The 12,408-nt window shown below is 48.8% G+C and overlaps 1 protein-coding gene across 1 annotated transcript in view; it reads right to left on the bottom strand.

Annotated features, from left to right (window-relative positions):
- LOC138293207 (di-N-acetylchitobiase-like) overlaps positions 1-12,408 on the bottom strand; it is a 110,014-nt gene that overhangs the window by 12,335 nt on the left and 85,271 nt on the right. Inside the window, exon 5 of the mRNA XM_069232295.1 lies at positions 7,380-7,477. Within this exon, the coding sequence (XP_069088396.1) occupies positions 7,380-7,477 (98 nt within the window). The remainder of the gene's footprint in view (positions 1-7,379; positions 7,478-12,408) is intronic.

The raw sequence follows: 12,408 nt of genomic DNA, 5'->3' as shown, positions 1-12,408 counted from the left end.
GGCAGAGGTGTGGCTGAAGAAGACGTGTTTGCTGGCGGAGAAGATAGCGTCGCGTGTGTCCGGCGATGTGGGTGGCGGTGTTCACCAGTTGTTTGAGGCCGAGGTTGGCGAGGTTGTCGAGCAGGGTGGTGGTGTTGGGGTCGTTGTTTTGTTCCAGATGGAAGTTGAGGTCGCCTAGGAGGATGTAGTCCGGTGAGGCGAGGGCGTGCGGGGAGATGAAGTCGGCGATGGCGTCGCTGAAAGAGGCGCGAGGTCCGGGAGGACGGTAGACGAGGGATCCTCTGAGGGTGGTCCTTGGGTCGGTGCGAATCTGAAAATGCAGGTGTTCAGCGGCGAGGGGGGGGTCTTCGGTGGAGGTGGTGACGCTGATGGAGTCTTTGAAGATGATGGCGACACCTCCTCCTACTTGGTTGGTGCGGTCTTTTCTGGAGATCTTGTAGCCTTCGGGGATGGCGGTAGCGATGTCTGGAGCAGAGGAGGCGTTCATCCATGTCTCCGTGATGAAGGCGACGTCCGGGGCTGTGGAGTCCAGGAGGTCCCAAAGTTCAACGGCGTGCTTGTGGACGGAACGAGCGTTGATCAGGATGCACTTGAGGTGGTTGATGGCGCGTGGGCTTGTGGTCGTGGTAGTTGCGTGGTGGAAGATGCGTTTGCAGGAGTTGCAGGCGAAGGGTCCATGGGTGCGTTTGGGGTGAGCTAGGAAGCAGGTTTTGTAGCGCCCTGGGTTGAGGGCGTGGAGGGTGGTGGGGTCGTAGCGGATCAGCGGGGCTTGGGGGAGCTGGGGACCAGGGGTCGTGGCGCTGGGCGCGGGCCAGGCGCGGACGGGCGCAGACGGGCTTGCCTCTGGCGCGCCTCCGGCGCGCCAGCGGCGTGCCCGCTGCGCAGTCGCGCAGCGGCCGCCATAAGAGGTAGGAGGGGGGGGAGGGGTCAGCTGGGGGCGAATGGGAGCTGGGGGCGGGGGCGTGCAGGAGGTCGCGGCGGGAAAGCGCGAGGGAGGGGGGGGACAGGTAGAGTGAGAGGAGCTGGGGGAGGGGGTTTAGGGTGGAGGAGGGTGAGTGTTAGGAGGTTTGGAGATTAGGGAGAGAGATAGGAGTAGGGTTGTGAAGATAGGGGAGGGGGGGTTGTAGAGGTGGGTGAGGGAGAGAGGTAGAGTGAGAGGATAGGGAGATAGGTAGTAGAGGGGGTGGCGGGAGGGGGGGAGAGATAGAGAAATAGATAGAGAAAATAGATAGAGAAGTCGATAGATAGGGAAATAGATAGATAGACAGATAGGTAGGTAGGAGGAGGTGGAGAGTGGGGGAGTTAGATAGTGAGATAGGGAGCTAGAGAGATAGGAAGATAGGAGGAGTGAGGGAGGTAGATAGCGAACGGGTTAGCTAGGGGTGAGAGAGGGGGAGGCGAGTGAGGGAGGGGGATGAGGAAGGAGCAGGAGGGCAGGCTCGGGGGAAGAAGACGGAGGAGGTAGAAGAGCCGAAGACAGGAGAACAGAAGACAGAAGAACAGAAGACAGAAGAACAGAAGACCGGAAGAGCAGAAGACAGAAAACCCGAAGACAGAAGAACAGAAGACAGAAGCACAGAAGATCAGAAGAGCAGAAGAACAGAGAAGAACAGAGAAGAACAGAGAAGAACAGAGAAGAACAGAGAAGAACAGAGAAGAACAGAGAAGAACAGAGAAGAACAGAGAAGAACAGAGAAGAAGAACACAGAAGCACCGAGATGAACAGAGAAGAAGAACACAGAAGACCGGAAGAACACAGAAGAACAGAAGGGAAGAACAGAAGAACAGAAGAGAAGAACAGAAGAACACAGAAGAAGATTGCAGAGGGGGAGCGAGGAGGAAGAGACAGAGAGGAGGAAAAAGAAGCAGGAGAGAAGGTGAGTGGCGCGGGGCAGGGCGAGGGGCTGGGAGGAGGGGGGTACTTACAGATAGGTGGGTCTCAGGAACACAGGAACTCGGGAACTTGGAGGAGCTGCAGCGGCAGGGGGAGCGACCTACCCTTGGGTCAAGGGTCGCTACCACTGTCGCGCAGCGGCCGCCATAAGAGGTAGGAGGGGGGGGGAGGGGTCAGCTGGGGGCCAATGGGAGCTGGGGGGCGGGGGCGTGCAGGAGGTCGCGGCGGGAAAGCGCGAGGGAGGGGGGCGGACAGGTAGAGTGAGAGGAGCTGGGGGAGGGGGTTTAGGGTGGAGGAGGGTGAGTGTTAGGAGGTTTGGAGATTAGGGAGAGAGATAGGAGTAGGGTTGTGAAGATAGGGGAGGGGGGGTTGTAGAGGTGGGTGAGGGAGAGAGGTAGAGTGAGAGGATAGGGAGATAGGTAGTAGAGGGGGTGGCGGGAGGGGGGGAGAGATAGAGAAATAGATAGAGAAAATAGATAGAGAAGTCGATAGATAGGGAAATAGATAGATAGACAGATAGGTAGGTAGGAGGAGGTGGAGAGTGGGGGAGTTAGATAGTGAGATAGGGAGCTAGAGAGATAGGAAGATAGGAGGAGTGAGGGAGGTAGATAGCGAACGGGTTAGCTAGGGGTGAGAGAGGGGGAGGCGAGTGAGGGAGGGGGATGAGGAAGGAGCAGGAGGGCAGGCTCGGGGGAAGAAGACGGAGGAGGTAGAAGAGCCGAAGACAGGAGAACAGAAGACAGAAGAACAGAAGACAGAAGAACAGAAGACCGGAAGAGCAGAAGACAGAAAACCCGAAGACAGAAGAACAGAAGACAGAAGCACAGAAGATCGGAAGAGCAGAAGAACAGAGAAGAACAGAGAAGAACAGAGAAGAAGAACACAGAAGCACCGAGAAGAACAGAGAAGAAGAACACAGAAGACCGGAAGAACACAGAAGAACAGAAGGGAAGAACAGAAGAACAGAAGAGAAGAACAGAAGAACACAGAAGAAGATTGCAGAGGGGGAGCGAGGAGGAAGAGACAGAGAGGAGGAAAAAGAAGCAGGAGCAGGAGAGAAGGTGAGTGGCGCGGGGCAGGGCGAGGGGCTGGGAGGAGGGGGGTACTTACAGATAGGTGGGTCTCAGGAACACAGGAACTCGGGAACTTGGAGGAGCTGCAGCGGCAGGGGGAGCGACATGCAGTGTCTTTACAAGTTTGATTTGAAAACGTGCCGCGTTTTTTAGCAATCCGATTCGCTCACTTTTAATTTTGTGCACGATCCTATTTTCTGTTCCAGTGAGAACCTGTTCACCGATACTAAATCATTACATAGTATTGATCCATTTGTCAATGGTGAAGACAAATAAATACTTTGTCAGTTTGCACCGCAGACGAGGCCTACACCAATAGCAGGTCCCTACCACCTCAGCAGAGATGTATTTTTAATACACTTGAGTTTATTGTTTGACACTGGCGAAATAAACCAAAACACAGAAAAGGTTAATGAAACCTTCTTAGCAATGTGCTTCTAAGTCAGAAGGGTCAGAAGGGTCGGCGAATATGGTTCTCTCGAGCAGCGTGCACTGTGCTTAATCCTAATGTGACTACACAGCACCGTACTGCCTTTCCCTCAGAACATATTATCTGAGTTTAATGTTAAAGGTCAAATACCAAGAGGAATTAAGCCGTTGTCCCCGATCTTGCTTACACAACCTCTTATAGCTATTAACCAATTCATTGCTTCCCTTCCAACACACCCAGATTGTTGCGGGTAAACCAGCTAACCTACTTTGCTTCTAGGCACAAGGCGAACGTCAGCACCATCACCTACAAAGAATGAAAGATCAAAATGCTAAGGCATCTCCTGGGGACAGTCCTCATACTGCTGTTTATAACCAGCGGGACACTGCTCGAACTTGCCAGGCTGACTCCGCATTCCATGCCTAGATGTTCAGGAAAGTGATTTCTATTGAACGAATTAACTATATCAATTATAATAAAACAGCCACACCCCCATGCAAAGGAGGGAGTGCCCTCCGATGATAGCACTATCTGCATTACGGAAGAAGCTGCACAAGCACCTGCAGCCCCTTCTGTAATACCAAAATTCCCCAGGGGGGCACAAAGTGGGCGCAAATGTCCGTTGCGTCTCGGGGCACTTTGAAAAAACCTCCAGGGGCTGTATTATATATAGTGACTTAAAGAGAGGACAGCTGAAGAAATTGATACTAAAGCAAAGCTTTCATATCAGCAGTAATACCCACAGTTTGCAAGAAATCAGGGCGACTCAAAGTGAAAGACAAGTCACTGTGCAGGCAGAAAACTGGAGAATTAATAAAAAGTACACAAGTGAAAACTCAGGTTGCTTTTGTCATCCCAATGAGATTGGATGGTGATACACCGCTGGTATGTGAACATGTGTTTTCTCAGAAGGTATGTTTGGTATACAGTGCCAGTTCTGTTGTTATTTTCCTAGATATGTGTGCATCATGTTTGCAGTCTGCCTGATACAAACCAGGGCAACTATGGGTATGTAATATCTCCAGTGGCAGGGGAGAAGTACTAAGAACCCCAGACTGGTAAATGTGGTTTAACACCACAAGTAAGCTGCACATTGATACATCTCAGTGCAGATTTGGCAGGAGTGACAAATGCCAGAAGCTGGTGTTTGCGCACATCTGAATGTGTGAAATCAGCATGAACAAGGACCTTAGACGATGCAGGTGCCTCTTGTCTTAGGAGCCTTCTAGTTCTTAAAGGAATCATACCAGTGACAAAAAGGAACTGCGTAGTGCAAACCAAAAGGTTTGGATATGCATCGGTGAGTATGTATTTGTAGGGCGTGCATACCACAAGGGCGAGTATTCTGGCACCTGAAGAAGGACAGTGTGGTCCTGGCTGGGACCTATTGAAAAAGCCAGGTTTTCAGTTTGGTGCGCAATTCAAGGACTAAGCAGGCAGCTGTGATGTGAAGGGGCAGATCATTCAAGGCTTTGGTGCCAGAGGCCAGATTCCACGGCAACTGGCGTTTGAGCTTTGGACACAGGGGACATGGGACAGCAGGAGGTTGGCCAAGCTGAGCTTTCTGGTAGGGGTGTTGGAACTGATGCAGCTGTTCAGGTATGCGAGGCTTGAATGTGCAGAGCTTTGTATGGGTGTGTGTGGAGCTTGAAGAGTGCACCTTTGTGGACTGGGAGCCAGTGGAACTCTGAGAATAGTGGAGATGTAGGTGTGTTATGGGAGTTTGAGCATAAGCCTAGCTGTTACGTTTTGGGTGATCTGAAGTCTCTTGGTGAGATGTGCAGTGATCCCGATGTACAGTGCATTCCCATAGAGCAACTTGCTGGTGTTCAAGGCTTGTGTGATGATTCTATGGTTGTTGTGCAGGACCCATCAGAAGGTTTTTCAGAAGCAACCATGTTGGTCTGGCTCGTCATTGAGAATTGATTGTCCACCACTATTCCTAGATTCCTGGCATGGTTAGACGGGTTGGCGGTCAGTCCTAGTTCAGCTCTGAACCAAGCTACATCATTTTCTATACCTCAAAAAAAAGAAAAAAATCAAATGTTATGGAGACCTCCATGTTTAGAAAAAAAATAGGTCAGGTTTGATCAGAAAGTTGCTCCCTGAAAACCTCAAACAAGAGAAGCCGCACACCCCCTGTTTCTAGGACTTACTCAGCTGTAGCTCAGATGATGACGTACAAAGCTGAGATGACAAAACTTCTTTAGCTTCCTGGCCCAGTAAATCAGAATCTGCAAAAATGTGTGCCCAGTGACTCCTACAGACCCACTATGTTCTTCCTGTGAACACTGATCCACAGCACGTTCTTGGAGGTTTTGCAAAATATATAAGTAGGGTGGAAAGGCTGCTGGAATCTGTCTAAGACAGTTATTTTCATGTCTAAAGAGGTCTAGCAGAGGTGTCTGGACACTGTAGCTCTGAACAGGGCTATACAGCACTTGCGCACAGACTGCTTGTTCTGAAGCAAACTATCGAGGTAGAGTCAATTTACACTCCCAGAGACCAATATGTTTATAGGAAAATTGAATTAGGAGAATGGTACAAGACCTAAGCATCTAGAGGTCTCAGCTAGAATTTCTGCATTTCCCAGGATGCTGGACTCAAAAAATAAAGTGATGAAGAAGGTAGTGGGAGATCCCAGTTGCCTTTTTCACAGTCTCAAAGTTCCTGCCAAACCATAATTAAAATACTTTGTCTGGAGGAGAGATTTTAACAGAAGTGGTCAAGCTCAACTCAAACATAATGATGGTTGTGCATGGTTCCTGACCTTGATCTACTAAAGACGTATGGAAAACATACGGACATCCTATACACAAATACATCCTATATACAAATACAGATGCTCTCACCCTTGACCCGAAGGTCTAGACATAAAGTACAGATACTCTGAAATCACCAACATTAAGGTAACCAATAACACAATATGACGTGTAGTATGTGCCACCATCTTACCAAAATGAGAATCACAAAAAAGCCTGTTGTATCTGCACATCACACTAATTAATAAAGTTCCAATACTCAGGTCCAGGAAATGAAATCTGTAAAGGATATGGTATGTGATGAAATATCCTTATATTTACTTAGTAAAAGAAAAAGGATTAGGGAGAGCAGAGGAAATGTCTACGGGCTTGCCTGGGTGTAAAGCTGGGCAGCACTTGTTGCTTGAGTTTTCCATTTCTTTTCACTCCCTACCCTTTGTCAGAAGAATGTTCTGCTCCTAGAAAATGGAGGTTGCATATGTGCGTGTAAGCTTTCCTAAACAATATTTTGGTTCAATTGTCCAACAACTTTGCTACTCTTATATTGGTAACTGAAATTATTTGATTGGCACTAGAGTACTGACTTTGGACAACAAGCTATTGCCCCCTTTTTCACTGTGAAAATTCCTAAACAATAATCCCATCCATAATTATAGGAAAACCTACTGCCATTACCCACTTTCCATGTAAAGTAATCTAAAACATTTTGGCTGGTTCTCAAGCGTGTCTGACTGTACCTCCAAGAACCAGATGTGGAATGGAGTTCCTGCATGAACCAGAGGTAAAAGCCATTTTAAGTGTTCAGCTGAATTGTGCTCCCGTTTAATAAACACTGTAGTAACCCTTCAATTCGGTGCACATTACCCAATTTATAACATCATATGGCACCACAGCAGGATTGATGGATAGTCTACCGCACCCATAACTAGACACTGATGGTGGAGGGTGGCAGTGAAGGCATACACAACAGTTATGCTAAAGGCTTCGAGTTCTCAGATGCAATCTATGTATTTAAAGCCAGAACCTGAAAAACGCTAACAAGCCATCATAAATAATTAACAAACATAATTTGGGATTTAAGTCATCTTACGTCTTAAACATGTGATAGATGCATGAATAAAGAGGAAACACATTTTGCAGATATTCACTATTTTGTTCAAAGTATAGTCATGTATAATTTTATAACATGTGTAATATTAACACATTTTGACGTACCCTACCTCCGTTAAATTAACGCAAGCATAATCGTAACCATACCAGGGGACACCCATCACAAGCTTCTTGGGATCAACATTCAAATGAAGATAGTCATCATAAGCTTGTAAAAAAAAAAAGAAGACAAAAATAAATGTATTTCTTTATACAAAACCAACAACATGTATACAAAGAAAACAGTAAAGATGAGATTTGCAGCTGTACATATACTGAACATACGAATTCATACAGGCAGAAACATGCCTCTTTAACAGAAGACCAAGCTAATTATTTGTATCGCAGTCCCCCATCACTGGTACCGTTGCCATAGCCACAACCTCTATAAACATTCTGAGAGATCGAGAAATGAATGCTGAGGGGCATGAACAGCTCAAGGTAACAAGAACACTGCTGCTACCTCCATCCTATTTTAAAGCAAGCTAAAGGAGATCATTTTACTGTCTAGGTAAAGACGAAGATAGGTGGGTTGGTTATGAGTAAGAGGCGCAAAGCCATGGTTAAGAATATCAGACAAGTAATGTATGCTTCTTCAACACGCGATGCTCATTATTTTTATCCAGTAGAGGACAAAAACTATGTAGCCTCACATTTAAGAATGGATTAAAAAGGCACATTTGCACCATATCGTGCAAAAGATTCTTTCTTGCTTTCTCATTTTCTCCTCTTTTCAAGCTTCTTCTAGTTTCATTATTGTTTTATCCACTTTCTTCAATTTGTTTCTCTGTATGCTTTTTGCGTTTTCTCCATATGCGTTTTCTTCTTTTTCTGCTCTCCTTTATTTCCCCCTTTTACTTTACCCTTTTTAGGGTCGAGCCTGCGTCGCGTTCGCTCGCGCATGCGTATCACTAGCGAGAAGCTTTAGGTATTAGAAAAGGGCTCGGAGCCCCGTCAACATCACGTCAGTGTCTTTCATTGGCAAGTTGGCTTGCCTGTTAGAATCCCCTACTTTTGATTAGTGGAAGGCACGAATACGTCATGCCTTTTTCGATGGTTAGCCCTCCTCAAGTGCAGCGACTAAGTACAGAAAACATGCGAGGCTCGCTGGGTTTGTGGACTACTTTTTCTCTATTTTCGCAGCGCGATCTCGCTGGGCAGAAGTCGAGCGCTTCACATACTATCGACCTTGTTACACAGTTAATTGCACTTTTGCTGGTTACGTTCATAATTACACTTTTGCCGATAGGTATTATTACGTGTGAACTGTAGCAGCACGATCACGCAGTTTTTTCTTTTAATGCAAGAAAAATCCGGTTGGGAGTTTACAACTGTGAACAGCTGTAACTCAGACAAATGCGAGACCCTAGTGCATTGCAAATGCTTGTTAGGTTTAGCCTGCAAGCTCGCTTGCAAAATCTTTTGTGATAAAAAAAAAAAAAAAAAAAAGAAAAGAACACCTTAAAAGAGGCTTAGAACAGGCCCCTTACTTACCATTGGTTTAGTCTTATGTCGCACTAATTTATGTGCTTCTGATTGGGCAGCATGTCGTCTGCTTTGCCTTCCTGTTCTCTGCTGCCTTGTGGTTCTCCCGTCCATGCCATTGGGTGGATTCTGGCCCAAGTACTCCTTGCGGTCACTGCCATTACCTCCCGTCCCTCCCTCACCTTCCTTTAACCAATGAGGCTTCCTGCCTCCCCATAGACCCTCCCTTCCCCTTAAACCCCCCCTCCACCCCAACCACCTGCTGTCCTTTGTCGTCTAGCCCCCGCTAGACTTACCTTCTGCCTTCCTCCACAGCAGGGCCTGGGGGTCTTCGTTTCTGCCCTCCTCGAGGCGCGGAGCTCCTCGATGAGGGCTCCTGCCGGTCGCGTCTTTGAGAGGCAGGCAGGGGCGCCTTGAGGATGCGTCCTGGGAGTCGGCTGACAAGGTCGGTCGGCTCTTTGCGGTTGGGGCGTCAGTTTCCAGTTCCTCGGATCGCGGAGCCGCGCTGAGGTGCCGGTTAGCTTTTTCGGCATATTGGATGGAAGGACGGGCGTTCTGCCCACGTTTTTAACTTATTTTTTTAATTGGTGGTGTGTTTTTATTTGCCGATTCTATTTTGGTAGGAGGGCCTTTCCATGATATATATAGGGGTTGGGATCCTGTAGATGGCATTTCTATTAATGTGATCATGCCAAAGGTTCCTACTAAACGTCGCAGGATTGTTTCTTCTTCCGCCTCCTCAGGGGAGGAGGATGATGCTCCCGTTTCTAAGCCTGGGGGTCGCCAGGTTCTGGGAAATACTTCTGCGCCACTCATGTCAATAGAAGAGGTTCAGGACATGATTGAGGTGGCTGTCTCTCGGGCTCTCCAGGCAGGGGTGGCCAGGCCTGGTCGGTCTCAGGCGGCCCGTCCTCCTGCGACTGCAGAGAGGTCCTCTTCGGGTGATGAGGAGGATGACGCTCCATCTACTTCTTCCGGGGGGAAATATGTCTCCAGGGAAGAGATGTGGGAGGTGATGTCGCATGTTTGGGACAATTTAGGCTTTCCTGTGTTTCAGCCTGCGGGATCGGATTCGCATTTGTTCCCTCAGTATCAGACGCCTTCCAAGTTTGCCATGCCTTTTCAGGGACCTGTGAAGGATATGGTGTTTCAGGAATGGAAGGATGTGGATAAGGCTCAAGTGCCACGATTGCTTCAGAAACTTTACTTACTGGAAGGGGAGGATGTGTTACCTCCCTCTGTACGTCTGGATTCTATTTTGGCAACCCTGATTGGCAAGACGGCGGTCAATCCGGAGGATTGTGTGCCTAGAGATGCAACGCACCGTAAGGTGGAATCTGGTCTCAAGAGGGCTTTTGCGGCAGAGAATCTGGCCCTGAGAGCGGGTATATATTCGGCTTATTCTGCCCAGTCTTTGGTGCAGGATTTTGATAAACTGGCGGTGGCTGTGCAGGAAGGCTCAGAGTGCTCCGAAATTCTGGCTGTCATGGAGCAACAGGCCAGGTTGCTGGCTGACGTGTCGTCGGATGTGGTCCGTACTTCGGCTCTGGCATCGGGAGCTTTGATTGGGGCTCATAGGTCTCTCTGGTTGAGACTGCCTTTTGAAGGACGTAGTTTGTTTGGTGATCAGTTGCCTTCCATGCTTTCCAAGGCGTTTAAGGAGAGGAAACATGCCTTACCTTACAAAGGTGGTTCTGCTTCTAGCAAAGGGTGGAGGAAGCATTCCCGCTCTTCTCCCAAGATGGATGCCAAGTCTTTTTCTTTCAGGAAATGTCGTTTTCAGCCCCGTTTTTCCCCTAAGAAGTCTGCTCCTTCAAACCGGGGTGGGTTCAAGAAGGGGTCCTGACAATCACTGTGGGCCTGGCAGAGGGCAGGTTGGGGGACGGCTGAGGCACTTTCTTCCAGTTTGGCAGGAAAGTGTCAGCAATCATTGGGTGCTGGACATTGTGGAGAATGGCTACACAATAGATTTCGATATGGTGCCTCCAGATTCCGGGGTTCGTCCCACTCCTCTGCCTGCGGTCGGGGCACAGAGACAGGCTTTGGTGGATGGGGTCCGGGACTTGCTTCTCAAGGGGGTCATTTCCCGAGTTCCTGTGGGGGAAAGAGGTCTGGGCACTTATTCAGTCTTGTTTCTGGTTCAGAAGGTGTCAGGGGGTTTTCGACCTGTCCTCAATCTCAGAGGGCTGAATTCCTGGATCAAGACTGTACATTTCCGCATGCTGTCTATTCAGACTATATTTCCTCTGGTCAGTCAGGGGGATTTCCTGGCATCTCTGGATCTGCAGGATGCTTACCTGCATGTTCCAGTGGCGAGGTCTTCTCAGCGGTTCCTACGTTTTGCAGTAGGCCTGGAGCATTATCAGTTTTGTGTTCTGCCTTTCGGCCTCAAGTCATCTCCCTGAATTTTCACCAAGGTGCTGGCCCCTCTGGTGGCTCTTCTGCATTCAGAAGGGGTGTTTATTCATCCTTATCTGGACGATATTCAGTGGTGATGACAGATGCCAGCCCCTCCGGTTGGGGAGCTTGGATGGGGTTGGCGCAGATTCAGGGGTTTTGGTCGCCACTGAAGGCCAAACGCTCTTCGAATTGGTGGGAATTGAAGGCGGTGTTGTTGGCTCTGATTCATTTCCAGGACTCCCTGAAAGGAGTTGCGGTTCTTATTCGAACAGACAACTTGGTGACCAAAGCTTATGTGAACCGGCAGGGGGGGACCCAGTCGAGGGCTCTGTTCCATCTGGCGAGAATTCTTTTTGTGTGGGCTCAGGAATGGGTTCTTTCACTACGTGCCACCTACATTCGGGGGGTGATCAATGTTTGGGCGGATCTTCTAAGCAGGGTGATTCCTTCCTCGCAACTTTTCTCCCTCTGGTGGTCGCTGTTTCTTCATCTAGTTCACCTCTGGGGTCTTCCAGTGATGGATGTGTTTGAGTCTCCAGAGAATGCGAAACTCAGTCGCTTCTGCTCCCGGTTTTGTTGTCCTCAGCCTTGGGAGGTGGACGGGATGTCGTGTCATTGGCCTCTGGGTCTTTTGTACGCTTTCCCGCCATTTCAGTTGCTCCAGACATTTCTGTTGAGAGTAGGTCATTTGGGAGCCAGGGTTATCTTGATTGCGCCCCATTGGCCGAGGGCAAATTGGTTTCCGTTGCTGCAGTTGATGGCGTCCGGTTACATGTGGACTCTTCCTCTTTGTCTGTCTCCTTTGGAGTTTCCTTGCCTCTCAAAGGGGTCATTGAGGAGGTTGCACTTGACGGCCTGGAAGTTGAACGACGGGGTTTGACGGGTTTGTGAGTGCCGGTAGCTTTGAGTTCTACTTTGCTGGCTTCCCGGCAGCGTTCCACTTTGCTGTCTTATGGTAGACAGTGGAGAGTTTTTTCTTCTTGGTGTTTCCGGCATAAGTTGGATCCTACGACCACTTCTATTTTTGATGTGATGCAATTTTTGCAGGATGGTGCCCAATTGGGTTTGTCGGTGGCTTCTCTGTGGGTGCAGTGGGTGGCAATTCAGGCTTTTAGGGGTCCTTGGCGTAATCTGTCGGATGAGGGTCATTTGATGCCTAGGTTTTTTCAAGGTCTTCTTAACTTGTTTCCTCGCCAGGTGCGTTCTATTCCTTCC

This window comes from Pleurodeles waltl, chromosome 4_2, assembly GCF_031143425.1.
Source record: "Pleurodeles waltl isolate 20211129_DDA chromosome 4_2, aPleWal1.hap1.20221129, whole genome shotgun sequence".
Classification (NCBI taxonomy): domain Eukaryota; kingdom Metazoa; phylum Chordata; class Amphibia; order Caudata; family Salamandridae; genus Pleurodeles; species Pleurodeles waltl.
The sequence above is the reverse complement of the archived record's forward strand: the minus strand, read 5'-3'. Positions and strand labels throughout refer to the sequence as shown.